We start from the raw sequence: 26,241 nt of genomic DNA, 5'->3' as shown, positions 1-26,241 counted from the left end.
CTTTACTTCCAGAATGATCTTCAGCTTCTGAATCAGGCCACCATCCTTGCCATATCCATACCTCATTTTTATTGTCAAGTAAAAATAAGGCTGTTCGAAAGTAATATGTGTACGTTTCCCTTTTTTTTTTTTTTTTTTTTTTTTTTTTTTTTTTTTTTTTTTGCAAAATCGTAACACATTTTTAAACAGATAATATTTATAATACTTTCAAACAGATAGTAATAATAATAATACACCAATACCTGGCTGATTAACCTGATACAGTTCATCTTGAAGAAAAGGAAAAGGGGTAGGTAGATGTGCACGATGCGGACACAATATTTCTGTTACTTTGAATTCTTTAGTAATACTGGAAAAGTGGAATAATCTCGGTGTATGATCTTGAATTGGATCTTTTTTAAATGAAATATATAAAGTCTTATTCATTCCACCTAATGCTAAAATAAATACAACAATTATTGCTTATAATCTTAGTAAAAAAATTAATATCAAGAATTTTATTAATATTTAATATTGTTATGAAATATAAGATAATACACAGTGATCTTACCGTTGAAAAATTCTTCGGGTTCTAAACCCTCATTAATTTCGAGAATTTCTAAACGAATTTCATCAAATGTTAATCCAAATTCTTCCAGTCGTTTATCTTTAATTTTATTAGCAGCAAACAATGCATTCTAAAATAAAAAAAATAAAAAAAGATGTATAAGCCAAAAATATTGTAACCACAAAACATAAACATTTGATCTCAAATTAAAAAATAGTTGGATTGATAGAATTAAAAAAGAAATACCTTTTTTATATGAGGCAATGCATTAGTTCCATGCCACACATAGATTTTTGCATATTTTATATCCAGTAAAAGAAACGAGCCTCGACTTCTTAGCTGACGAGTACTACATGGTATTTCTGTTAAAAATATTTCCGATTCAAGAGTGCCTCTACAAATATACAATCTCCATCGTTGATCGCATTTTTTATCTGCTTTTTTACCCATGTGTATTACCATCCCTCCGGAAAATAAATTTAAAAATGCAGCTGGTTCGTGGCCTTGAACTACACGTATCTAATACAGCCAATAAAAACATTGAAACATAAGATATAAGAAATTTTAGTCAGTTCGTTTTAAGGAAATATCAATACCTGTGGCCCTTGTTCGTTATCAAGTTCTACCGTTAGTAAGGCTGCGGCACCTTGCTCATTCAGAGATGCATTTTTTCCTTGCCAGATGAAGTAGACTGAACGATCTCTTCCTTTTGCAAAATGTTTAGATTGCAATCCACTAAGTTCACGGCCTAAATACATATGCAGTAGTATGATACACATTAAATAATGGAGAAAAAAAAGAAATATTCATAATGTGTCATGATAATTTCCATAACTATATAGTAAAATGAATAAATATTTACCAGTAATAGTAACTGAGTACATCCAACGTATGATGTAACTATCCCCCGTATAAAATTGTCCATTAGACAAATTATCCAATAATGTATGCGAGAATTCATCAATATGCCATACATTTATGCTTGTGGTTTCGACAGTGCATTGCTTCATCAACTGAAATATAACAAATCCTTTCATCAGAATTTTGCTCAAAAAGATATTCAAACGAATTAATTAATTAATTATTTTCTTTTATTATAAATCATAATATATTTATCTATCGTTGATTATTAACTATTATTCACTATTATCATGCGAATAACTACCTCATCATCATACCAACCAGTTCCTCTTCCTAAATGACATCCCTTAATATTTAAATCAACAGGCGTATTGTTCGGTTCTATTAAAACATCCAAATTACATGGTTCTACAATTATTGTTCCATCGATTTGGTCTTTATCTTTAATAACTTTCATTTTAATGATACCGGCTACATTTGGCCAATCAAGAAACTTTTCACGGAAAAGTACTGTTTCAACATGTTGAGTTAATTTAGCAAATAGGCACCATGAAGGTCTTGTTTTTTCACTTTTTATGTCTGTAAGTAATTTATTACGTCTTCCAATCATAGATGCTGCATTTATTGGGCTAATTGCACATTCGGTATAGTCATAACCTTCCTTCCATAATTCTGTAGCAAGACGAGTAGCAACTTTTTTCTTATTATTTGAGGCTCTTTTACCAGTCCATATATACATCTCACTTCCAAAATCAAATACCAGTATCTTTATAGAAAGTAGGATGTAAAACATGCAACAAAATATAGCATAGTAATAATAATAATAATAATAAAAACAGCAATAATAACAAAATAATAATAGGGTAAAAGGAAAAAAATATGATAAAGGGTAAATGGTAAAAGTTGTTCTACCTTGTTCAAGTCCAGCATTTTAATCTTTGGTATAGCACCCCAATATTTTTCAAGGGGAACTAATTCGTCATCTTTGACCTCATATATCATATTTGTATTAATTATAGCAGATTCGTATAATTCATCTTCATCTGGATGACCACCATCAATCACTAGAATTCAGAATCATATAATTAATTATCATTTTAAATTAAATGTATTAAATATATGAAGTTAAAAAAAAAAAGAAAATGCATATATTACCATCAATATCAGTATCTATACCAAGATAATTCCAAAATTGTTTAATTTGACTTCTTGTACAAGTTATTTTATCTTCGTTAATTGTAATAACTTGAGAAGCTTGACAACCTAAGTCTTTATTCTGCTGAATACTTAATGCTATTTCTGCTGCACGAGCTTTTTCAATAACATTACTATACTTTCCCACGTAATTATAAACCTATAAAAAAACAAATGAGTCAACGTCATTTCAATTTCTATGCTAATAATAAAATATTACAAAGCAATGAATTAAATGAAGAAAATAGTTCTTTATTTTAATTACATTAGTTAAGCATTTATAAAATTAATAATAGCTAATAATAAAAATAATAAAATATAAATATAATCGATTCTAATAGAATGTCAATGATATAAAAAAAAAAAAAAAAAGAATAAATCTATGAATAATACTGCACCTCTGATTTTGTAACTAACACATAAGTATCACCGCTATTGATACTATTAGCTACTGGTTCGACCAATCTGGCTTGAACATGACGCCTGCCTTTTACCATAATCAACATTAAATCTTTATACGGTCGTAATTTATTTATAGTATTATTTGCATCCGCAATATTTCTTAACGTTATAGCACTGAAATCTTCCGTAGAAGCTAATCCAGCGAGAGCTTCTATAGCCAAGGCTGAATTTTTAGCAACTAAAAATTAACAAATTTTACGCAATATTCATATTTCAATTTATAAATATATATATCTACACATCATATAATCATTTTATTAATTTTATATTATTTAAATATATTAATATATGAGTAATACACAGGTCAAAGCGATTAACTGTACTTAAAAAATTTGTATAAATTTCATTTTCAAAGTATTTTATATATATAATCAACACTTAACTTTTTATATTTAAAATGAATTTCATTAATTATTAGACTTAAAACTGCTAAATAAAAACAATTATTATGGCCGTTCAATAAGAAATGATACGATAATGTATATTACTTTATCAATTTCCTTTGCTTTTTGTTTTGTGAAGTTAATTGATTTGGCATTTGAACCACTCATATGTCTATGTATTATTTACAATAACATGTTAATATTTATACTTACGTTTCTCAACGTTTAAACTTCTCATTACCTTCTCTGCAATTCCTGTAGAAACTTCGGTATACTCAGTTTTCAAATCAGTACGCGATGCAAGTAATTTTATAGGATTTTTCGAAGCTGCACGTCTTTTTTGTGTTTGTATACTTCGTTTTTGACCTAATCTATACGATAGAAAAAAAAAAAATTATATATATATATATATTTCCTATAAAATTGTTTTTTTTTGGTGTCAAATCAAATAAAATGTGTTACTTACAATTCCGAATTCGATGTAATTACGTCAAAAGCATTTTCATCTAAACTAAAACATTCAGTCTCGCATTTTTTTAAAGATACTCCTGTGTAAAAAGATGTAAAAGTTTCGTCATCCACTTTAGGAACAGATACAGTTGCTAATACAGTAGATTTAGTTTTGTTTTCTTCACCTAAAATATATATTAATGTAATCATTATAAATGCGTTCTTCAATCAAATTATTTAATTATACTGCATAAACAAACCACTTTCATCGCTGGCAGGTTCTGAGAAACTTCTTCTTATTGTAATAGGTGAATCTTTGCTTGGACTTGAAGGCGTCGAAAGAATATCTTTCGTATCTAATAATATTGGAACAATTAGGTTTAAAATTGAATATAAATGAAAATTAGTTTTAAAATTCATTTCTCAAATACCTTTTCGTCCTTTAAACCTTTCTGGTCTTGGTCTTTTCTTCTTATCTGCAATATTGTTCGTAACTTCAATACGAAGTGAAGACGAACTTTCTTCTAAAATTTCGGTTTTTTCTACCTTCATTTTACCAGCTACCGTAAATTTGATAGCATCTGGTGCAGCAATTCGTTTCTTCCAACCTTCTGCAGCAGATTCTAATTTACCAAGACAATCAGCCAATACACCTTGTCTAATAGTTAATTCTTCCTTATTAAACGTAGTGCTACTAACTACATCCTAAGGATATGAAAATGTAATGAAAATACCAGAAACAATGAATAAGAAATTAGACAACAAGAATAAAACTAATTTACCGAAGTTTCACTCATTATTCGACGTTTCCAATTAGTATTGCCACTACGTTGAAGCGCCGCTAATCGATCAGCAATACTCATACTTGGACCATCGGCTTCCGAAACTCCTTCCGAAACAGATATCGTTTGAGTTGCACTACGATATAAACCTGGTAAAGTAGTAGTAGCATTACATTTTTCTTTTGTTATGTCAAATGATGCACTTTCGCTACTTAATATGTGATGACTAGCACTTTTGGATAAAGTAGCATTATGCCTATAAAATATAATATATAATTATTTATAATAAATTTCGGGTAGATAATCTATTAATAGAAAATATCATCGTAACAAAACTGACATGCTTACTTAGCTTGTTTTGCTAATGCATTCTGACGTCGTCGAAAAATAGCTTCATTTTTAATAATACCGCGGACTTCACGGCTGCCCGAAGAAGACGTGTCATCGTCCGAAGACTGAGGTATTTCATTTTTAGTTAAATTTTTATCTTCGCTATTATATTTCTGTGACATAACATTGCCTTTTTTAATATTATCTACTTCATCTAAATTGAAATTGGTTCTTGATTTACATGACTTATCCTGAGAGATTATTTTTGTAAGACAAGGCACTGTGTGTTCTTGTTCTATTTCACTATGAATGCTCTCTTTATCATCGTGTTTTTCTACCTTATGTATATGATAGAAATCTTTTGACGTTATATCTTCTTTTTCTCCGTATTGATGTTGCTTAACATCTATATTTTTACTTTGCAGAAAAGTATCATCATTAGTTGTTTCATGATTATTAAAATTTGAATCACATTTGTCAGATAATGTAAGAGTATTGGTTTTTAAATTAAAACGTGGTATAATATCACAAGTATTAGAAACTTGCTGTTGTAGTTCTTCTGATTCTTTTTTAAGTACAGACTTTATTAATTTCAAACCTTCAAGTTCAGGACTTTTAGTTCGAAATAGATTATTTGAATGATAGGCAGAAGATTTTAAAATGCTTTTTGGCAATTCGGATTGGAAATCAGACGATAATTGGGCATTATTATTTGCATTTTGAGATTCTTCAAAAGTATCTAAAATATAAATATTACATTATTATTTCATTATTTTATCTCAAGTTTCATTTATTTATTAACACTTAAATGATATCATTTAATATCATTTTCCATAGGCTTACTCTAAGACCGGCGATTTTCTCGTTTGGAAATGAAAAACAAATACATATAAGAAATTAAAAATGAGAACACAAGAAATTACGTTGCCGGTCTTTTATGTCTCAGTATTGAAACACTAACTAGAAATCTTGCGAGAGCGGTTGTTTAAATGTTAATATAATTATAAATGAAGCTTATATCAAATAATATTTATTATATACATGTACTATATAACATTTACCTTTAGTTAGAGAAAGTTTCTCAACAGTATTTAATGGAGATATACGAGATGCAACTTCTACTTCTTCAGATGTAATGGGTTGTGTCTTATAACGAGCACCGGGACGCCTTCTTAAAAATCTTTCTTGAATTGCTTTGTTTGATGAAGATGATGTTTCTGCTATGATTTTTTGATTAAATAATCTCACCCGTTCGGCTAAACTCAATTTTGATGGATCATATTCGTCATCAGGCGTATAAGTACTTTCTGCTTTTATATTAGATATTTCATTGTTTGAAGCAGCATTACGTTGATTTTGCAATACAGCTTCTTGGACCTCTTGTAAAGTCACTGGTTGTGTATTAAATCTATCATTCCCTTGAAGCTTACGATCTCTATAACGTTGTATGCCATGCGATACTTTGTGTTGTACATTCGAAGATGCACTTTTTTCTTTAGACGTTACATTTTCCTCCATATTTTTAAAGTGTAAAGCCATCGCAGACACACTGCTACTATGTTGCGCAATATAGTTTTCTTCTATATTACTTGCTTCCAAATCTTTTTTCGATTCATTCACAGGTGGATTTAAATTAACTTCTGCTTTCTTAGATATAGACATTTGGGTATAAAAATTTATGTTTTTTTCACAATTTTTATTTGTAACAAATTCGTGCGATTCAGATTTTTGTTCACTTGATATTTCCTTCTTGAGTACCAATCGTTTGTCTTTATTTTCTTTATTAAGTTTTTCGTCCGCAGTTACACTACAACAAATCAACATTAAGAAAATCTATTATTATTTTATTTTCTCATTATCATGTAATTTATATATAAATTTTAATAGACGTTTAGTTGTAAGCTTTGCAAAAATGACATACACTCCAAATATACTCATGTAACTTGATAATCCAAAAACATGTAAATTTGAAAGTTTTTATAACACAGATAAACAGAACAAAGCTACAATTTTTCTTTTAACAGAACAGTATAAAAAAATGATAGAGATTATTGGTAACAATAATATTAAAAAATAGATAAAATTCTATTTTGTAAAATATAGTTTAACTGCAGTATGCATCCAACTGTCTGTGATTTCTGGTGTGTACCTATGAGGATTGCTAGGTGATCTATAATTAAACTTGGCACAGTATCAAAGTCTCAACAAACTCACATTTTACCATCGGTACTAAAAATGTAAACAAAGTCATATAATATTGTTAAAAAGAAAATTAGTTGGGAAATTCATCATATCATTCATAATAATATCCAGCTCTACTATATTTATTATATTAATCTAGTTATTATTTTTATTTATATTTATTATCTCTCTCTCTTTCTCGCTCTCTCTCTCTCTCTCTCTCTCCCTCTCTCTCTCCCTCTCTCTCTCTCTCTCCCTCTCTCTCTCTCTCTCACTGTTTGATAATTCAAGAAATAAGATTCACGTCTCGTGTTCATATTACTTTTGTTATTAGAAAAGATTAATCAAATTATTTATTATCATTGAAGTACAATATCTGTATGTAATATCGCATAAGAAATAAAAATACAAAATATAAAAAAACAAAAAAGCAAATATTTGTCCGATATCAATATATTTGTTAACGAAATGCTTACATTTAAAATAAATCTCTAAATAAAACATCCATAATATGATTCAAATATGAACATACCTATCAATGGAATCACGACAGGTCATAGTTGTAATTGAACTCTCGTTAGACTGTGACAAATGAGATCTTAAATTATTACCACTTATTGATTTTAAATATGATTGATTCAGCAACATATCACACAAAGAATTTGATTCAAGAGATCTTCTTTTATCACGTACGACAGCTAACTCGTTGGAAATGTTGGAAGGTTGTACATGACCAACTGATTGTGCTCGTTTTCGTAAAAACAAGTTATTTCCAGTTACAAATACATCACTTAATACATTTGTATCGTGAATGTGTAAGCGTACACGTGCTTCATTTTCTCGAGAAGTAGATTGTTTCAATATTGGCTTAACACAATCACTTTCTAATAATCCACTTGATCTAGATTGTAGAACACGATTTTTTAACATAGAAAGTTTCTTAGGAGAAGTTATATCCATATCATAATTACATTCGTCTTGTGAACTTTTTCGTGAACACTTTAAAATTGTTTTCTTAGGCTTATCATCGTGCTCATCCGATTCCGTGCTTGATTTTTTTTTCAATATCGGACGCGGCTCATGCGAAGGAGGATCATTACCAGAGGATTCTTCTCTACTGTGTTTTTTCTTCAATATAGGTCTCACTTCGGAACCTTCAAATGTTTCAGTACCATTTGTAAGATCAGTTGCAATTGTTACGTGATGAGTAGTATTATTTGATCTTGTATTATTCATTGATTTTCTTTTAAGAATTCCTTGTGGTTCCGGAGAACCAATTTGACCATCTTCTCTATCATCTTCTCTAGATGTCTTACGTTTTAATATAGAAGTAGGTTGAGGATCAGGACTTTGATCTCTTTTTATAATTTCATCTAATGACGATCGTCTTTGATTTTTTAAAATCGGCCTAAATTCAGAATAGTTGTTATCATTAAAAGAAACATCAGGTGAGTAACTGCGCCGCCGAAGTATTTCACTTTCATCCAAACTACTACGCTTTTTTAAGATACCATGCCTTTTATGAATTGGTTCTATCACAGATGGTGAAAATGTTACAGGTAATGTATTATGTGACGTATTAGATGAAGATTGACCTGTTTCACTTTCAGCCACCTTGTGTTTAAGTATAGATACTGGTGGTTGACGTCCTGAATAAGACTCTTGAGGATATTCATCGATCGATTTTTTCAAGATAGAACATTTACTTGGTGATACAGTTGTATGAATATTCGCAGAATGATTTGCACATTTTGTTACATTTCTTGTAGGTGATACATTAGTTAAATAAATCTCAGACTTTTGTTTATGATTTACTGATAAACCACTATTTGATGCAAGTCTTTCTACTCGTTCCATAGTAGCTTTCGTTAATGCAGTTAATGCATCAACCCTTCTCGAGACTTCTGAATCACTATGACCATCCTTACTATCAATTTATATAAATATTAAACAATTTATATTCGTATTATATTAAGAAATATTAAGTAAAGAGGGAAAAACAATTACCTGTTTTGTAGTACATTACAACATTTTGTATTTGGAAGAGATGTAACAGTTGATGAGAAATTAGGTTTGGAGCGATGCGTGTTATTATGAAAATTGCCACGCGATGAGCCAAGTTTTGATTCTGTATGCTTTTTTTGTGGACTAGCAGCAGTCTGATTAGAAGCACCAGTATCAGAAGACAATATTGTATCGGATATGTGATTTTGTTTACTTGATTGTCTCGTACTTCTTCTTTCATTACATTCAGCTAAAAATAACAGCTACTTTTACTGCTATTAATTTGATACAATATACACCAAATTAAATACACGCGATGGAAAAGTCTAATCTATTAAAATACAGCAGTATTATATATATAAAAGCTATATCAAATAAAAATACAAATTTCTAATAATACTCATTTGCTTACTGTTAATTAAACGATCTGATGGAACTGCTTCTATATTGCTCGATCGATTTAGATATGATTTTCTTTTATAACTTTTATCCCTTTCTCGCACCGGATTCATTGTATTACCATTGTCTGAAGATACTGGATTGTCCTGCACATGCATATTTTGTTTATTACCACATGTAAACATATGAATTGTATGTTGAACAATAATTACATGCCATTATTATATACCCGTATGAAAATACTTACTACTTTAGTAGATAAATTAACATTCAATTGAGAACCTGAAGGAATAGCAGTTTCTGACACAGCTAATCGTTTTAATGTATTACCTAAAAGGAAAAACGTTCGTAATGAAATGTTATAAATCTTAAAAAATGTAAAAAGAAAGAAAAAAAACAAAAACCTAGTAAATATACTTACTATTCGACGATACAATAGAAGCAGCACGTAGCCTAGAAGCTTTAGTTTCACGAATATGCGCTACCTTATATAATGCAAGACTTTTATGTTGATCTTTATTTTCAACTCTCTGCGTCGCACGATTAGACTTTCCTAATGCATAACCATGTTTTTTATCCTCTAATTTTTTTTTTAGAAAAAGAGAGAATCAGAGTTTTTCGACATTAATATAATGAAACATTGTTAATATTACATATGTTTTTTTAATATAAAAATACTTGCCTATTATTTATACTACGAGACTACAACTCATGTGATTGATAATTACCTTAATATATATATTTATAACGCGTATAAATACAAAATTCTTAATAGTTTAAATAATAAATAATACTTACTATCAGACGAACAAGATATTAAATTCTTCTTAGGTCTGCACTCTGTATTTTGCTCATTACACTGTATGTTATTACACTTAGAAGGATCAGTAGCATTTACACATTCCGACGAGTTATTTTCTGTTCCATTCGAAGAACTTTCTCCACTGGCTGCCATCAAAACTGTTGCACCAGCAGCTACCATTACTAAAAATAAATACTACATTACACCTTACATTGCCAATTTATCTTCGTTTCAATTTTGTCGAAAATCACGTATTCAAAAATCATGCAATTTTTAAAAGGAACATTTAACACTGTAATGACATATGTTATATATATATATATATATATATATATATATATAAGAAAACATATTGCTAATCTATGACTAAATGTATATATATATATATATATTTTTTTAAAGCTATTCTTAAACTTGTTCAAAAGTTTAATAAATATATTATTCATACTTAATAAGAATCGATCTGTTAGAAACAAAAAATTAAGTTTACGTATAATCGAATAATTATTTTTTACATCATTGCTTGCATAAATAGGTTTCCAATGGTGAATAAATTTAAAAAACAAATGTATATATTCTAAATAAATAAATAATATTTCTATTAAAATGGTAATAAATATAATCGACGTTACCGTCGATTATTAAAAATCAAGAAGATTAGGATAAAACAAACAAAAAGATAAAATATGTATATTATCGTTAACATTATGATAGAGAAAAAATTTCGCTGTAAAGAGAAAGTTTTTTTATCTCTTCTTTTATTAGCATTTTCTTTCTTTTTTTATTTCTTTTATCTTTTCGCTTAAATGTATATACATACATACATCCATACACATACATACATACATACATACATATATATATACACATCATACAACATATATATATACACATCATACATACATACATACATATATATATATATATATATTTTACCTACTTATTTACTGTGTCCTTCCTTATGTTGCAGCCATAATCTTGCCTTTTAAAATTAATTCTAAAAATAATTCCGAAAGTAGTCAACACGGATCAATCCGTTTTATATATTGTATCACAGTTATTAATACTTATAAAAAGCACCAATTCGCGTAAATTATAGAATACATGTAAAAAATCACTGAACACCTAATTGATATATTTGTATATATATATATACATATTTTTATATATATATATATATACATATATATACATATTTATATATATATATATATATATATATATGTATCACGTATTGGAAAAATATTACGATCGACTGGAAAAAAATATCTTCCCTGGAAATATTGCACAGGTATTACTCATCTGACAACGATTTCTCTTGTAACTGCCAGTAACAGTCAGTTGTCATTTACAGTTTACGTATACTAGCGATCCACACATTATTCCATTGATAAAATTATTATTCTAGAAGGCGAATCGCCGATAAATTCTTGAACATTTCATCGAGGATAGCAGCAGATAATGTAGAATTTATTATACTGTTTTACCATCAGTCTGATGTTATATTATTTTGTCAATGTTTAATAAGTAAAAAGGAATTAAAAAAGAAAAATTAATTTAAATTGTTTTTAACATCGCAATACAATTTATGAAGTCAAGTTCCAAGTTTTGAATAAAAGCATTTTACTCAACGATCATGATCATTAAAACAATCAACAAAAGTCAACTTCTTATTTTCTAAGTCAACTTCTATTATCTTCTTTTTTATTTATATATAAATAAGAGTTTGTTTAAAAAAGGAACTATGTAAAAATAAAAAAAAAAAGATGGATAAAAATTCGTGATACGAAGCTATTATCTCAAAGGTACATACGATTTCATAATATCAAGGAGGGTTCGTAGAAATTTGCATCGACAGATGACGCGTTAATCGACAATATCACAATTGCTCATAGCGTAATTTAACGCAAAGTCAGCCATCTACAATTGTTTAATATATCAATGATTGTACCATTGCTTTCATACTCTTCACAGCCTGTTTGCCAGCCAGCCTGGCACGGTAAATGGATACGTGTATCGTGTACGAGGTTAAAAGTGGCAGCCTATAGTTGTATTCCTTATTACTGTCATCGTCGCATCACAATAGTCTCGATTTTTGTCGACGTAGTTCGTTTGCCGGCCATTACGCGTAGTGTTATTACTATTGCTCTAGTGGTGCTGCTGTTGTTACTGCTGTTGCTGCTGCCGCTGTTTCACATATGTTATCTCAATATTCGCACGTGCGCGCGCGTTAAAGAACGCAGCGAACGTGCGCGCGTGTGTGTGTGCGTGTGTGTGTGTGCGTGCGTACGTGTGCGTTCCGCGATTTGCGTTCGCGTATCCCTCCGAAAAGATGGCCGCCATGAAAGTGTACGGTGGTGATGTTGATGTCGTTCGCAACGAGGCTGCGTTACGTCCTCAACAAGCGTGAAAAAGATCTTTCAATAAATTGAATGCGTGTGCCGTACTGGCACGGTAGATTATTAGTGAAAAAAATAGAACAATCTTTGAAAGAGTAAAGGTGGCCTTCGATAAGAGTCGCCGCCGGCAAGTGCGCTATTTATCGCGAGGTCTCTTTCACGGTCTACGACACGAACAGAAAGAATAGAGAAGTATAATAGAAAACAGCCGTACATGATAAATACTATCGAGAGAAAGAGGGAAAGAGAAAGAAATAAGGAAGGAAAAAGGTGAAGTGAAAGAGAGGGTTTCAATGTGTGATTTCAACGAAGAGATTGAAAGGTAGTGATAGAGTGAGTGAGAGAGAGAGGGACAAAGACGAGTGTGAAGAAGAGAAAGAAGGAACGGACAAACGAAAGCATTGGAGAAAAAGAGAAGGTCTGGAGGAGGAGGAAGAAGAAGAAGAAGAAGAAGAAGAAGAAGAAGAAGAAGAAAAAGAAGAAGAGGAAGAAGAAGAAGGACGAGGAGGAGGAGGAGGAGGAGAAAAAGAAGAAGAAGAAGAAAGAGGAACGTGACCGTCATCATTGGAAGGGTGTTCGACGAGGAATAAACGAATGAGGAAGAAAGACGCGCGTGATAAAAAAGGGTGCCAGAATTGATAGAGGAAGGAGAGAAAGGTAGAGCACATAAGAGATAGAAGAAGATTGTGGAAAGAGCGAGAGTGAGAGAAAAAGGGGGTAAAGGGGAAAGAGGGGAAAGAGCGAGAGAGAAAGATAGGGGGAGCGCGTGGAAAACGGGGGTGATATACGCGAGTGAGTTGTACGTGTAACGCGGGTGGTGCGCTTTGGTGCCGCGAGTGAAAGAAATGCGCGCGTGAGAGGGTGTCTCTCGAGCCTCCCTCAGAACGTGCGAGCACACCAACATATCTTCGTTTCCGCGAGTTTTTTGACGCAACCCAAAGACGACGAGTGTGCCTACCGCGTCGACGCGCGTATCGAAAGTTTCGTGCTTTCGAAGGAGGGACGGCCATATTAATCCGTAAACCCCGCCGTCCGAAGCTCATTCCAAAAAGATTCTGTGTATTTTCTCTGAAAACCATCACTAACACATACACACCATTGGATATACATAACGCTGCAAATTAGAATTCGAAATTGAAAGGCTTGTCACGTATTCTGTGATATGTGTGCGTGCGCACTCAACAACTAATCTCAAACGGTTTGTTAAATAAAAAAAAAAAGAAAAGGAAAAACAGGAGAATTAAACGACAAGTTCTACTATACGCACGGTTCGGTTCCACGTCCTTTCGGATGACGGTACGTATAGCTGGTGTGTGTGCGCGACGGTACAAGTGTGTACGAGCGTGTGCGAGCGTGTGCAAGCTGTCTCTTACGCCGCCCGATGTCCCTGTGCCGTCCTCGTCGTACCGAAGCAAGTCAGCGGTTCACCAATACCAGCGTGTCCTCTCTTTGCTCCAACGCTACTACTACCACCACCCTTCCTAGGCCCTATGCTACTCATGTAGTGAGTATTTTTCACTTATTTTTACCTTAGATTTGTCATTTCATGTTTTTACAACCATCTTCTAGATTTAGTTTTTACTATTAAACTAAACTGCTATGTTGTGTCCACTAAAACTATTCTTTATCGACTGTTGTTTTATCTCTTGTGCTATTTCCTTTATTGTTTCCTCTTTTCCATAGATAACATTTTTAAAAGTGTTGTATAATAATAGTACTATGTTACAATGACAATTCTTTTATCGCTTTTAGTTTTAAGAGTTCAAAACTCATCGATAACAATCAATGCATTATCGAATGAAGAAAGTTTAAGGTTGTTGATTCATTCTCTTACTTTATTATCATATCAGACATTATTCTTCACATTATCCTATATTTAACATAAATTAATAACAATTATATGATAAGTCTTTGAAACATTGTATATGTTCTGCAATAAGTCATCAGCGATGAAGATCAGTTGCTTTGAATTTTAGAAAATTTGAATGATCGCAGAAAGACTAGACTGTATCAATAGAAAAAAAAGGATATGAGAAGTAAAGTCTTCAACATTAAAACATTTGAATGAAAACATTAAAACATTATTTAATAATGATCTATACAATCTGCTTCGATGCATAATTCGATGCGTAAAGTTAGTAATTCAATCATGTAATTTGCATGCGATTAAAAAATAATGATATATTAATCTTGACAACTACATTAACTATCAGTATCTTAACGTTTATAACGATATTCAAAGCAAAACACACTGATTGAATTCATTATAATATCATGTGTTCATAATATGGTACACATTGCAAACATAACCTCTAACCTGAGGTAAATAAGTAACTAATATGCAGGATAGAATCTAATCATCTTATAAACAATGAGTTACAAATAAGTGAAAGTATAGAAAGATATCTTTTATTACATTATTTTCATAATATATTTACTTTCCATTTTCTTTTTTTTAATTAAAATTAATTTCAGTTATAATACCGGTAGAGCAAGGAAAATGTTGCGGCGGGGCTTGAAGATGTCACTGTCAAATTCGAAAGAAAGAAAGAGAGAGGAATAGGAAAACAGAAAGAGAGCGAGAGAAAGAGAATTCTAAAGAGTCGAATGTTTCTGTACTACCGGTCGAGCAAATAATGTAGAATGAGAGAGCAGGTTTATCTATTTTGTCAACTTTTCTTTTCGTTCGCTGTTTATGTTTTGATTCTTTATATTTCTTTCTTTTCTCTCTCTCTCTCTCTCTCTCTCTCTCTCTCTCTCTCTCTCTCTCTCTCTTTCTTTCGTTATTTTACTATATTTTTAAAATACATACGATAGATTGATATACACGGATAAAAGCATTCTATCTTAGCACTCTGTCCTCTTTAAATAATGCTTTCTGCCATACACGGCCTTTTTATTCTGATTCTCGAAGACGGTCGAGTGTACTTTGTATTTCGTGGTAGTGGCGCTACGATGACGGCGCGTGCGAGGTTTGAACTTTCCTCTCCATCTCTCTCTTTCCCTTCCTACCTCCCTCCCTCCCTTTCTCACTCACTTTCTCTCTCACTCTTTCTCGGTTTCTCTTACCCCTTCTTTCTCTTCCCGGTGATTGGTGAATTTTTTTCTACACATAGGGCGCGTGCATTGAATATTTCCATTGTGCATGCATCGCTCATGCATCATGCTTATGCGATGTGCGATCGCATGGATTGAAATCGAATAATCTCGTTTGTAGTTCGAATCTTTGTTAAATATTCTTTTCATTCCCCGTCCCCCTTCTTCCTCCTTCCCCTTCTCCTTCCTCTTCATCTTTCTCGTCGTCTTCGTTTATTTTTGTTTGTTTGTTTCTTTCTTTCTTTCATTCATTCATTCATTCATTCGTTTAGTGTTATTCGGTAAAAAGTTCATTCGTTGCCTTTGATTTTAATCCTCTGTAATTCCAAGTTTTGCTCGTATTTAATTAAAAATTATATAATGTGTGATAACACGTATGATATAATAATTATGATTTAAATAATTAAACGATTAATTTTGTGAAAGAAAAAAAGAAGGAGAAACGCGAGTGCGTGATTTGAAAGTTCAATCAAGTCGTAGGGGATTAATAATGCTGGGAACAATAAAACGAAAAAAAAAGTTTATACTCAAATAGAATTTATTAGTACCTTATTAATATTTAATACGTAAGTAGAATAACAATAATTTGTTTTTATTTTCGATATACAAATCTACGATCACAGTGTTAACAACAACAAATTATCAACCTGCGATACCGACATTTTAAATACACGCAAAGAACAAATTTATAATATAAAAAAAAAGTAAAAATGTAAATAATTGTTAGTACAGTAAAGAACTCTTGGGATATTCTATGTTATCTAATAATTATCCATATGATAATTATAGTAATTGTGTTTCATTTGAATTCATTATGTTTCATTTCTATATACGTACGTATATAAATTTATAAATTAATATTATTGGTTAATATATAATATGACAAAGAACAACTGTACTCAATAATACTTTTTCGTTCTTTTTTGCATCTAGTCACTGAAACAAAATCGTTTTGGCGATAACGGAATAACGCTAATAAGATCACGACTTGTGCTTTATCTTATCGCCAATGTCTTTAATCTAGTCTTTCAGATAATGCAAAGGCACGATTTCATTTCTTATTTGTCGATATATACATGTGCGCGCGTCGTTTTGTGTGAATCTGTGAGTAAATGTGTGGTATATCGAATTTTCGAAAGTGAGTACGAGAAATGCGCATACGGAATACTGTGGGATAGTAATTCGAACAATGTGATTATCTAGTTAATTGTGCAAATTGCTTGAGTCAATTTTCAAAACCGATTTATAATCGCTGTATATATGTATATGTAATGTAGATGTAGATGTATACTACTTATTTCGTTATCTCTCTTCCAAAAGGGTTCATTTTCATACTTTTCATCGCGTTTTTTTTTTATTCCCTTTCTATTGTTGTCACTCCCCCCGCTCCCCCACAAGTAAGTTATAGAAAATTAATAAGGGTGTGCCAAAAGTAGTTTTATCGAGAAAAGGAAAAGAAAAAAAAAGATCAATATTTGTTTATTTGTACAAAATTCAGTCTATATTATTACATTTTACCAACTAACCCAATAGAGCCAAACAACAAGTTTATGAGTGAGGATATCCTTGTGCATGTGATATGGTACTCATAATCGTGTTTCCACTTGTAATATTTTTGTTTTTTATTTCAAGACCTAAATCTATAGTTAGGTTTTTGTTAAAAAAGATTTTGACACAGATAAATGTAAAATAAAAGTGTACTTTTGGATAATACCTTATCATCGTCAATGATCTGTCGCATAATTTGTTCGTTAAATAGAATTTTAACCTTTTGTTATCATATATTTGTTGAAAATTTGTATTTTTTTTTGTCTAGAATCCGTATTCAACGGATGAAAAGGGAAAGGTGGTAGAGGGGGTAGAAGGTCTTTTGAAAATAAAAAGAAAACATAATAAAACAGGCTTGTTTCCCTTTCTCGTTGAGTCCGAGTTTTGAGCACACTGTTTCTTTGTCTTTCTCGCTCTTTCCCACTGGTTGAGAGCTCTTGGTTCTATCTCTCTATTTCACTCTTTCTTTTAGAGCAACGGCCCTTTTCAAAGTTCCTATCTAGTATATGGCTTGGCAACACTATAAGACGCACGATTCGTTAGATGTAGTGTGTTTTGAAAAATGGATTGTGACTTTTCGTCGTTAGAAAAACATATCAAATTTATAAGCATATTTCCAAGTTTAATTGTAAGTAAGTTCTTTTTAAAATGAATTAATTGTTAATCTAACAAGTCATTTTTTTTGTGTACACAAATTAAATTCATCCGTTACCACAATATGAAGTAATGTTTCTGTTTTATTCGAGATTCGCAAAGAAACGTTATTTATACGTATTTATACGTTATGATACATCCATAGTCTCCCAGTATTTAAATTATACTTATTGTTAGAGAGTTTGACTAAAGTCAGAGAGACGATGTTGTGTTGGTACTATCTCTCTTGTCACGATGTGTGTTGGACTAGGCAATCCGATGCCGAAACCACGAATCCTCTTATCTGGAGCGAGGAGGGGGTTTGGCCTCTTCTATTGGGATTAATTTCAAAGAGCCTGGGAGGACACGGTACGAAAAATAAATCTTTCAAATCTCTTCTTTTATTAACACACAGTTTTGACCTGATATTATATACCAAAAGAAACAAGTAATTTAAGTCACGCCGATTATTTTTCTAATTAAATTAGAACCTCTTTATTTAAGTAATTAACAAAATTCCAGATAAAAATAAAAATCTTCAAACAGAATGTACATATATCTATATTTCAAATCATTAAGGGTAGGATTTGTGCATAAGTTGGCCCAATTGTGACTAGGTTTAATAGTTGCCCTTGGACCACTACTCACGGTCTTTGGAGTACTTGCATAATTTAATTGTAACACGATTTAATTCAAGGACGGCTGGTTATTGTACAATGCAAGTACAATTTGTAGCGTTCACCTTTTTTTTATTTTTTTTTTATTTTATATTACATTAATTGTTTAAAAATTTAATAATTTATTGAATTTTATTCTCTCGTAGATACTTGTGCTGCGACGTATACGCGTTACGCAACCATTGCATTTGTGCGTCAACGAATCTTTCATTTCTTAATGCTATCTTTCTCTCTCTCTCTCTCCCTTTCTGTAAATGTATGTGTACACGGTACTTATATGTGCGTGTGCTTACTTATGTATGACTCATTGAAAGTAATGTGATGATTCGACGGAAAGAAATGTGCTTGCATAGAGAGAGAACCACAGAGGCATGTATTTTCTTAACATATTTTTATTCACATTGCCAATTGAAACTTCTCTTATTCTCGATTGTATTTATCCTTAAACTATAGTTTTGTATCTTTTTAATAACAATATAATCAAATCAAATAATTAACACGTTACAAATGCAATATATTTATTGGTTTATTTGAAAACATCGTCTCCGTTGTCTTTCATATTTAAATATGAAAATATGAAAAAAAAACTCTGTGTGTGCGTGTGCGTGCGAAAACAAATTAATAAGAATTTTGATTCATATATCTCGTTAATTGTAAGCTATACATTCGTAATGTATTATAAGAATGTAGAATATATTATGTTATATGGTAACTGTATTCTTAGTGATTCAAAATATCACATTACTTTTTCTTTGATTTTTTGTATAAAAAAAAAGAAGATTTTTCGAAAGCAATCAGCTGGTACCATAGACTATTAGTTATCTTATTTGATTAGAAAGTAAGAAAGAGAGACAGAGAAATAGAATTGCTCATTCTTTCTAAATCATAAATTCTTGGAGAAACAGAGAGAGAGAGAGAGAGAGAGAGAGAGAGATGAGGGCTAGGGAACAAAGGGGGTGAAATAAGCAGCGCGATGCTTCCGGTAATTGCATTTTTCTTCGTCGAACGAAATCATCCCTGTCGCTAGACGAATACTCTCGATCGAGTCCCTATCCTTCTCGACTCTTATTTTTTTCCCACATATTTGTCCTCCCCCTCCTACTTCTCTTCTCCAATTTCTGTTTTTTCACTTTTTTTTCTGTCCTTTTCGATTCCTCCTTTTCCTTGTTCCCTCCTTGTTTACGAAAGTTTCGGCCGATTTGGATACGTGCCAATTTCCACGTTTCTAATGTCGACGTTCCAGAAACCGAAAGGAAAGTGAATCAACAAACAAAACAGCCAAACTATTATATATAGCGTAGATTAATAATTATTTATTATTATTATCATTGCTGTTGTTGTCTTATAATTAAGCTTTCTCTCTCTCTTTCCCTTTCTTTCTTGTGTGTGTCAGAATGAAATATACAGTAATTATATACACATATTATTTTCTATGTACTTTGTATACACGTATGTATATGTGTATGAGTTGACAAATTTTGAGCTCAACATAGAAACAATTTCTTTTTTTCGGTCAAATTCACTTTTAAATAAAATTTTTTTTTCTTCAGACTCAAAACTCTTCAACCCAGCCTCTTCGTATATTTATTGTGAATTGATTGTGCAACACGTGGACCATTATTTATTTAATAGCAACAGATAAACAATATTGTTCGTATGTTTTTTTTCTTTTTGTATATTTTTTCCACCTCTTTGTTGTGTCAAAATCATATATTATCCTTATAATATTTGATCACGTATAAACTCTACTGTGAATAAAATTGAATAAATAAATCAATGAAATGAATATAAAGAAAAATAAGAAAAAAAAGAAAAAAAGAAATAAAAAGAAAATATAAATCAATTATTTGTATTATATGGTCTTGTAAAATTCCGTTACATGCTGGTTTCTACTAACCAGCTACTAAAAGTTAAATTGTATCGTAAATGTAAATCAAACTAAAACTAAATAAATAAACATAAATATTAATAGAGAAAAATGAGAAAGAGAAACGCGAAGGATATATCGTTTATTTGTATTACATAATCTTGTAATATTCCATTACGTGTTCGTGCTTTTTTATCTTGGGAAGGTATACAAATAAAACTTTTTTTTTATACAAATAAAACTACAAATAAATAATCTTTTATTTATATTACATGATTTTCCATACGGTGTTTGTGCTTTTTTTATCGATCAACAAAAATTTGTTTATAAATAAAAATCAATTTATGTTACGCCATTGTGTTATATTTCATTAGGTATAAATATTTTTGAAAAAATGTAATGTTATTAATTCAATATTCAGGTGCAGGCAGATTATACCTATAGACCTTAGGTTTTAAGGGCTCTTCGAAGTAAAATTCGTGTTAAAGAAAACGTCGTGTTTCGTCAGATCGCAGCATGCTTTTGAAATCTATTAAATGGTTATTAAACGATAAGAGAATGAATAAATAATGTATAATACAAGGGATAATTCGTTTCATCAGAAACGACTGCTTTGTAAGTTTGCTCTTGTTTGAAGTTTCCTTTAAAGATTTATAATAATATAATAGTAGTCGAGCTCGTTTAGTAATATAAATCCTTTAGAATAAATTTATCGAGATTTCCTTGCAAATTGTTAACAACAAAAAAAGAAAAGAAAGAAAAAGATAAGAACCTAATCGTTCGTTTATACGAAGCAAACCTTTTTATTCTTCATCGATGAAGAAGCGATGAAAAAGTGGCAGTTTTGTTTGGTCAATACGAATGTCGGAAAGAATCTGTTTACCTTGCTGCCTATGTACTTATATACATACATATATGTGTTATCTTGAAACACAAGGAAGTAGTAGGAGTATTATAAACGCTTCCTATTCGTCTTCGGAAATTGATGAAACAGTCAATATAATCTCAGAGTAATGTAGTACATGATGATTTCAAATCACCGATCGATTTATTTCCGACGTTCAATGATAATAAATAAATTAATCGATATTTATATTGTATTATCTTTTTTTATTTTCCAATATTTTGGTATTATAAAAAAACGTTGGTTCCTATTATACTTTGATATAATATTGGAAAATCTTTATACTAAATAAAATATAAATTAATCCCATTAGATTTTTTTTTTTTTCTTTTGAAATTGGATTACTCTAGTTAAAACTTTTTTGTTCCAACAGTGTCGTGTTTTTAAAATAATAATTCGTATATACGTATACATTTAAGTATGCGACTTTGACGTAACATGAGGTTCAAAGGGTTATAAGTATAAACGCGTTGTAAAAGATAAAAAAAGGATTACTAGATCTCTAAATTCGATTCGCGTTTAAATCACAAGTATTTTCTTAGCCATCACTTCAAATCAATCTTATTAAATTTGTATCTACGAATAAATCTAAATATAAAACGGACGTTTATACGAGCGAATATTTAACGAGATAGTTATTATTAAAAAAAAAAAGTATTTATTACTATAGATATATATATATGTGATAGATCATGAAATGTAAGTTTAAAGAAGATTCAAATAAACGTTAGAATATTTCTCAAACATGTTTAATATTATAAATAAGAATATTATCTTTTATACCAACGAGATATTTTTATTTTCTTAGAATTAAATTGGTTATAGAAGATAATACTTAAGCGAAAGAGCTTCCTCGTGAAGTAGGTTTACTTTTCAACTTAAAGCACCGAGATTTTCTATCTTTTTCTCTCTCTGTCTATATATATATATATATATCTGTATATAAGTAGGATAAAGAAAAATGACGTATTCAAAGCTTCTTCTTTTTTCATCTAACAATAAAAATCAGTATTAGGAGAAAAATTAGAATACTAAATCGTCTCCAAATCCCGAAACGTATGAATTTTTAATATTACACGTAAATGTTCGTTGAAAAGCTTTGGTAGTATAACCGTGGATGATATTATTTATATTTTTCATGGGTTTCATTGTAAAACTCGGAAAATATTGCACGATTCGTTTATAATTCGTCAAAGTTCATAAGAGTTTGATCTTGTTTTAATCGAGTTATCTTGAACATACGACATACGTTCCTATAACACATTCCGTTTATAAAACGTCGTTAAAACTCCACTCGTCGAATGCTAATTACACTTTTGTGAGATGAACGTACTTATACGTTTTCACAAATATATCTATCTATGTATATTTCAATGTAAAAATCAAAGGAATACGTTCGTGTAAATATTCGAGGAATAATAATGCTAACACGGATTAACGAAAAACACGCCATATGTTTCCTGCTTCTGTAACGATCGTCATGTACATAACGCGTGGTGGAAGGATTACGAAAAGCCGATTCTAATTTAGATAATCCTTGTTTCGAGTTAGTATACTTTTTTTCTCTTTCTTCTGTCGCTTTGTAAAAGTGTATTCCTGAAATAGAGGAAAATAAAAAAAAAATATATATAGTAATTTCACTAACAAGCTTGTTTGAAGGGAATTGAAATAGCCTGTTATTACATATTAAGTTAAATCTTTCTCTAATATGGTTAAATAATTACGAATTATCCTTTTATAGTGTTAACGTAAACCTTCTAAAATATATTATTGGATATATGGTAGTATTGTGATTGATACAATGCTTTATTACAAGTATTTCTATAAATTGTATTTTTGTTTATATTTCTTTCTACAATTGGAACTTTAATTTTTGTATTATACATTTTGCTTGTGAATTTTCATGTAAATTAGTTTAAAATTTGTTCCTTAATAGCAAACTAAAGTTTTGATATCGCAATGAATGTTTCATCGAAATCGCGTTCAATTTTTACACGAAATGAAATATTTTCTAGCATAATTTTCATATGACAAAGGATACATTTATCTAATTTGTATTTCTATGAATGTAATCGCTTATAATAGAAACGTTGTCTTGTATAATTTTCTTCTGATAACGTGTCATTGAAAGATGTTTTTGAATGATTTCTAAAGTTCTACGCGGATTTATTCGTCATTTTCTTCTCGTAGCGTAGTATTTATAGGTTGACATTTTACTTTGTATACCTTTTCACTCAGCAAGCTAGCAAAACAGAAGGACAAAGTAAGCAATGGAAGTTACCGTTGCATTATTCAGTTGACTTGAATTATGTTAAATGTCCTAGAGTAGTAGACACTGCGAGCAGTGGATTCTGCGAATGATTTTTCAATAACCTCCGCATTTTCTCATATTTCCTTGTTAAATAATGTTTACTTTCAAAAAGACGAATGTCTTTCGATGGATAATTTTATTATAAAAATAAGTCAGATGTTTAAAGGAAAAAAAAGACCCCCCGGAATTCGTTTGATCATGGTCTTGAAATTAGACAAATAGGTAATTTTGATATTATGTAGGTATTATTGAGATTAATGTTAGAAATGTGTAATATCGGGTAAGAGCATAGAGAGAGAGAGAGAGAGAGAGAGGAGGAATATGTTATCGACAGCATCATTCCGCGATGATTTTTGTTCTCCGTTTCGATGGAAGCCAATGCGATACATATGCTTGGCATTCGAACGCGATGACGCCATGTGTTTCCAGTTGGATTGCGAAGGGCTGCTTCTGAGAGACTCGTGTGGCCTGTGTTATACATGTATATATAGGGTGCACCAACGTTCTCGGTTTTCGGTCTTTGGGCTTTCGTGACGGGATAACGAATACAGACGGCTTACACGGTGTTGTATACGGAAAGCGACGTTATATGTTCCTTTTCAAAAGGGGGAAATATATATGTATATACAGTTTTGTCGTGTTGCGCGTGCGCTTTGTCGTCATCTTATGTTAGTTAGGTTCAGTTCGGTTGGTTTTCTATACTCGTTTGTGTTGTTGCTCTACGCTTTAACTTATTCAAGAAAAATATTTGGATTCGTTCACTTTTCTCTTTTTTTCTTAATAATCCGTTTGAAAATTTCATTTATTGTGTAATCCAATTTTTCCAGGGGTTTAATATAAAAAATGATGTATTTTTATTTATATTTTATTTATACTTATTATATTTATTAGGTATAAGAAATATTGTACAACCAAAACTCGTATAAAAATCTTTCAATGCGAAATCAAAATTGGAAATTACATGAAATTGTAGAAAACGCAACATACAAATTGATGAAAATTTATTAACAAAACACATTGCGCCGATTCTTTGTTAATCTCTTTTTTCTAGTTTTCGAAAAGAACGTGTTTGTGGGAGAAGAAGAAAGACATGCAGGCAGGCAGTCAGGCAGGCAGGCAGGCAGGCAGGCAGGCAGGCTCATCCTAGTTACAACCCCTCTTCATCCTTCTCTTTCTCTTTCTACTCTTGCTCGTTTCGCAATTTCGTCAGTCGGTGTTTCACGTTAAGTCGCACGATTTCGTGCTCCGAGTAACGTTACTGTGTTTACTCGAGAAATAGAACGTCCTACATTTTATACGGTTCAAGTAATAGACTCGAGAACGCACCGACGCTTAAAACCATCTCTACTCTTGAAAGACAACCATGTGAAATACATACGTACATATAGGTACATAAGTACTTGCATACATGCTTGGCAAGATTTTTCTTTATTTATTTATCCAACTCTAGTCGAAAGTGTCCACATTATGGTTGAGATTTTGAAGGATTATTATTCATCAATGATCATCCGCCATGATCATTGCTACACCTTCGCTTTAGTTTTGTAATTCGTATTTGTTTGTTTTTTTTTTATATTAGAAATAAGGTTGTCTATCGGGAATCATCGAGTCGATTCAACGTCGTAGATTCAACGTCGTAGATTCAACGTCGTCGACTCAGGGTAACGACATCGTAATTACTCGTACAACGTTTGCCAACCGTTATGTTTGCTCGTTAATGCGTCACCGCTGATATGGTCGACATCATAATCGATCGTATCGACTTGCTTGCGTTTACTCCGAGAAAAGATGAACTTTATTATAGAATGTACGTTTTATATTCGTAACACGAGTAATACTCGATTATAATAGCTTATCGTAAATCAATTATTAGAAATTCATTAATGGAAAATTATAATTGTTTCGTCGATCTAAAGCGAATCCTTTTGTTCGGTTAATTATTTTCTTACGTCTATTTTTAATTGAAAAAAAAACAAAACAAAAGAAAAACAACTTTTTTTGTAAAAAGAAATATACATTAGCATGAATTTACATAAAAAGGATAAATATGGCGCTTGGTATATTAATATATTAAAAATAAATGAATGTGCTATGCATGCATCTTAGTTGTTCAATATGACAGTGTCATTAATTAGCCGAGTGCGTATAACGCATGTAATTATAATGTTGCTTACGTATTAAATAGCTACGAATGTTACGAAGAGATAGATTATTAATTTACGTAATTCGGATGGTAAACCTAATACAGTATCGGATATTACAATCCATAAGTAATCCGAGGTAATTAAAAAATGCCTACTGCGTTCGACATCGATGCACAATCTTTCTCTCTTTGCGTATTACTACTACTATTCATTATTATTTCTTTTTGTTAGATTGTTGTATAACATTTTCACGAGTCTCTGTGTAGT

At 30.9% G+C, this 26,241-nt stretch overlaps 2 protein-coding genes across 4 annotated transcripts in view; one reads left to right on the top strand and one right to left on the bottom strand.

The window, feature by feature from the left end:
- Window positions 1–11,520, bottom strand: part of LOC106792092 (supervillin-like) — a 12,787-nt gene extending 1,267 nt beyond the window's left edge. The window contains exons 1-23 of one of the 2 annotated variants that reach the window (XM_014758238.1): window positions 11,336–11,520; window positions 10,392–10,577; window positions 10,015–10,173; window positions 9,841–9,923; window positions 9,607–9,739; window positions 9,198–9,444; window positions 7,723–9,117; window positions 6,071–6,816; window positions 5,028–5,748; window positions 4,680–4,935; window positions 4,329–4,602; window positions 4,158–4,253; window positions 3,914–4,082; window positions 3,661–3,818; window positions 3,001–3,242; window positions 2,564–2,762; window positions 2,321–2,472; window positions 1,713–2,174; window positions 1,410–1,560; window positions 1,144–1,295; window positions 794–1,066; window positions 551–677; window positions 243–437 (exon numbers count right to left, since the gene is read on the bottom strand). In XM_014758238.1, the coding sequence (XP_014613724.1) occupies window positions 243–437; window positions 551–677; window positions 794–1,066; window positions 1,144–1,295; window positions 1,410–1,560; window positions 1,713–2,174; window positions 2,321–2,472; window positions 2,564–2,762; window positions 3,001–3,242; window positions 3,661–3,818; window positions 3,914–4,082; window positions 4,158–4,253; window positions 4,329–4,602; window positions 4,680–4,935; window positions 5,028–5,748; window positions 6,071–6,816; window positions 7,723–9,117; window positions 9,198–9,444; window positions 9,607–9,739; window positions 9,841–9,923; window positions 10,015–10,173; window positions 10,392–10,575 (6,574 nt within the window). In that variant the 5' untranslated portion in view covers window positions 10,576–10,577; window positions 11,336–11,520. Of the gene's footprint in view, window positions 1–242; window positions 438–550; window positions 678–793; window positions 1,067–1,143; window positions 1,296–1,409; window positions 1,561–1,712; window positions 2,175–2,320; window positions 2,473–2,563; window positions 2,763–3,000; window positions 3,243–3,660; window positions 3,819–3,913; window positions 4,083–4,157; window positions 4,254–4,328; window positions 4,603–4,679; window positions 4,936–5,027; window positions 5,749–6,070; window positions 6,817–7,722; window positions 9,118–9,197; window positions 9,445–9,606; window positions 9,740–9,840; window positions 9,924–10,014; window positions 10,174–10,391; window positions 10,578–11,335 lie in introns of those variants that run through there. The other variant, XM_014758236.1, reaches the window with a different exon arrangement.
- Window positions 11,521–13,270: 1,750 nt separating this feature from the next.
- LOC106792091 (serine-rich adhesin for platelets-like) overlaps window positions 13,271–26,241 on the top strand; it is a 35,219-nt gene continuing 22,248 nt past the window's right edge. The window contains exon 1 of one of the 2 annotated variants that reach the window (XM_014758234.1): window positions 13,271–14,298. In XM_014758234.1, coding sequence (XP_014613720.1) covers window positions 14,176–14,298 — 123 coding nt within the window. In that variant the 5' untranslated portion in view covers window positions 13,271–14,175. The remainder of the gene's footprint in view (window positions 14,299–26,241) is intronic. The other variant, XM_014758235.1, reaches the window with a different exon arrangement.

This window comes from Polistes canadensis, unplaced genomic scaffold, assembly GCF_001313835.1.
Source record: "Polistes canadensis isolate GaletaPanama2010 unplaced genomic scaffold, ASM131383v1 scaffold_376, whole genome shotgun sequence".
Lineage (NCBI taxonomy): Eukaryota > Metazoa > Arthropoda > Insecta > Hymenoptera > Vespidae > Polistes > Polistes canadensis.
The sequence above is the reverse complement of the archived record's forward strand: the minus strand, read 5'-3'. Positions and strand labels throughout refer to the sequence as shown.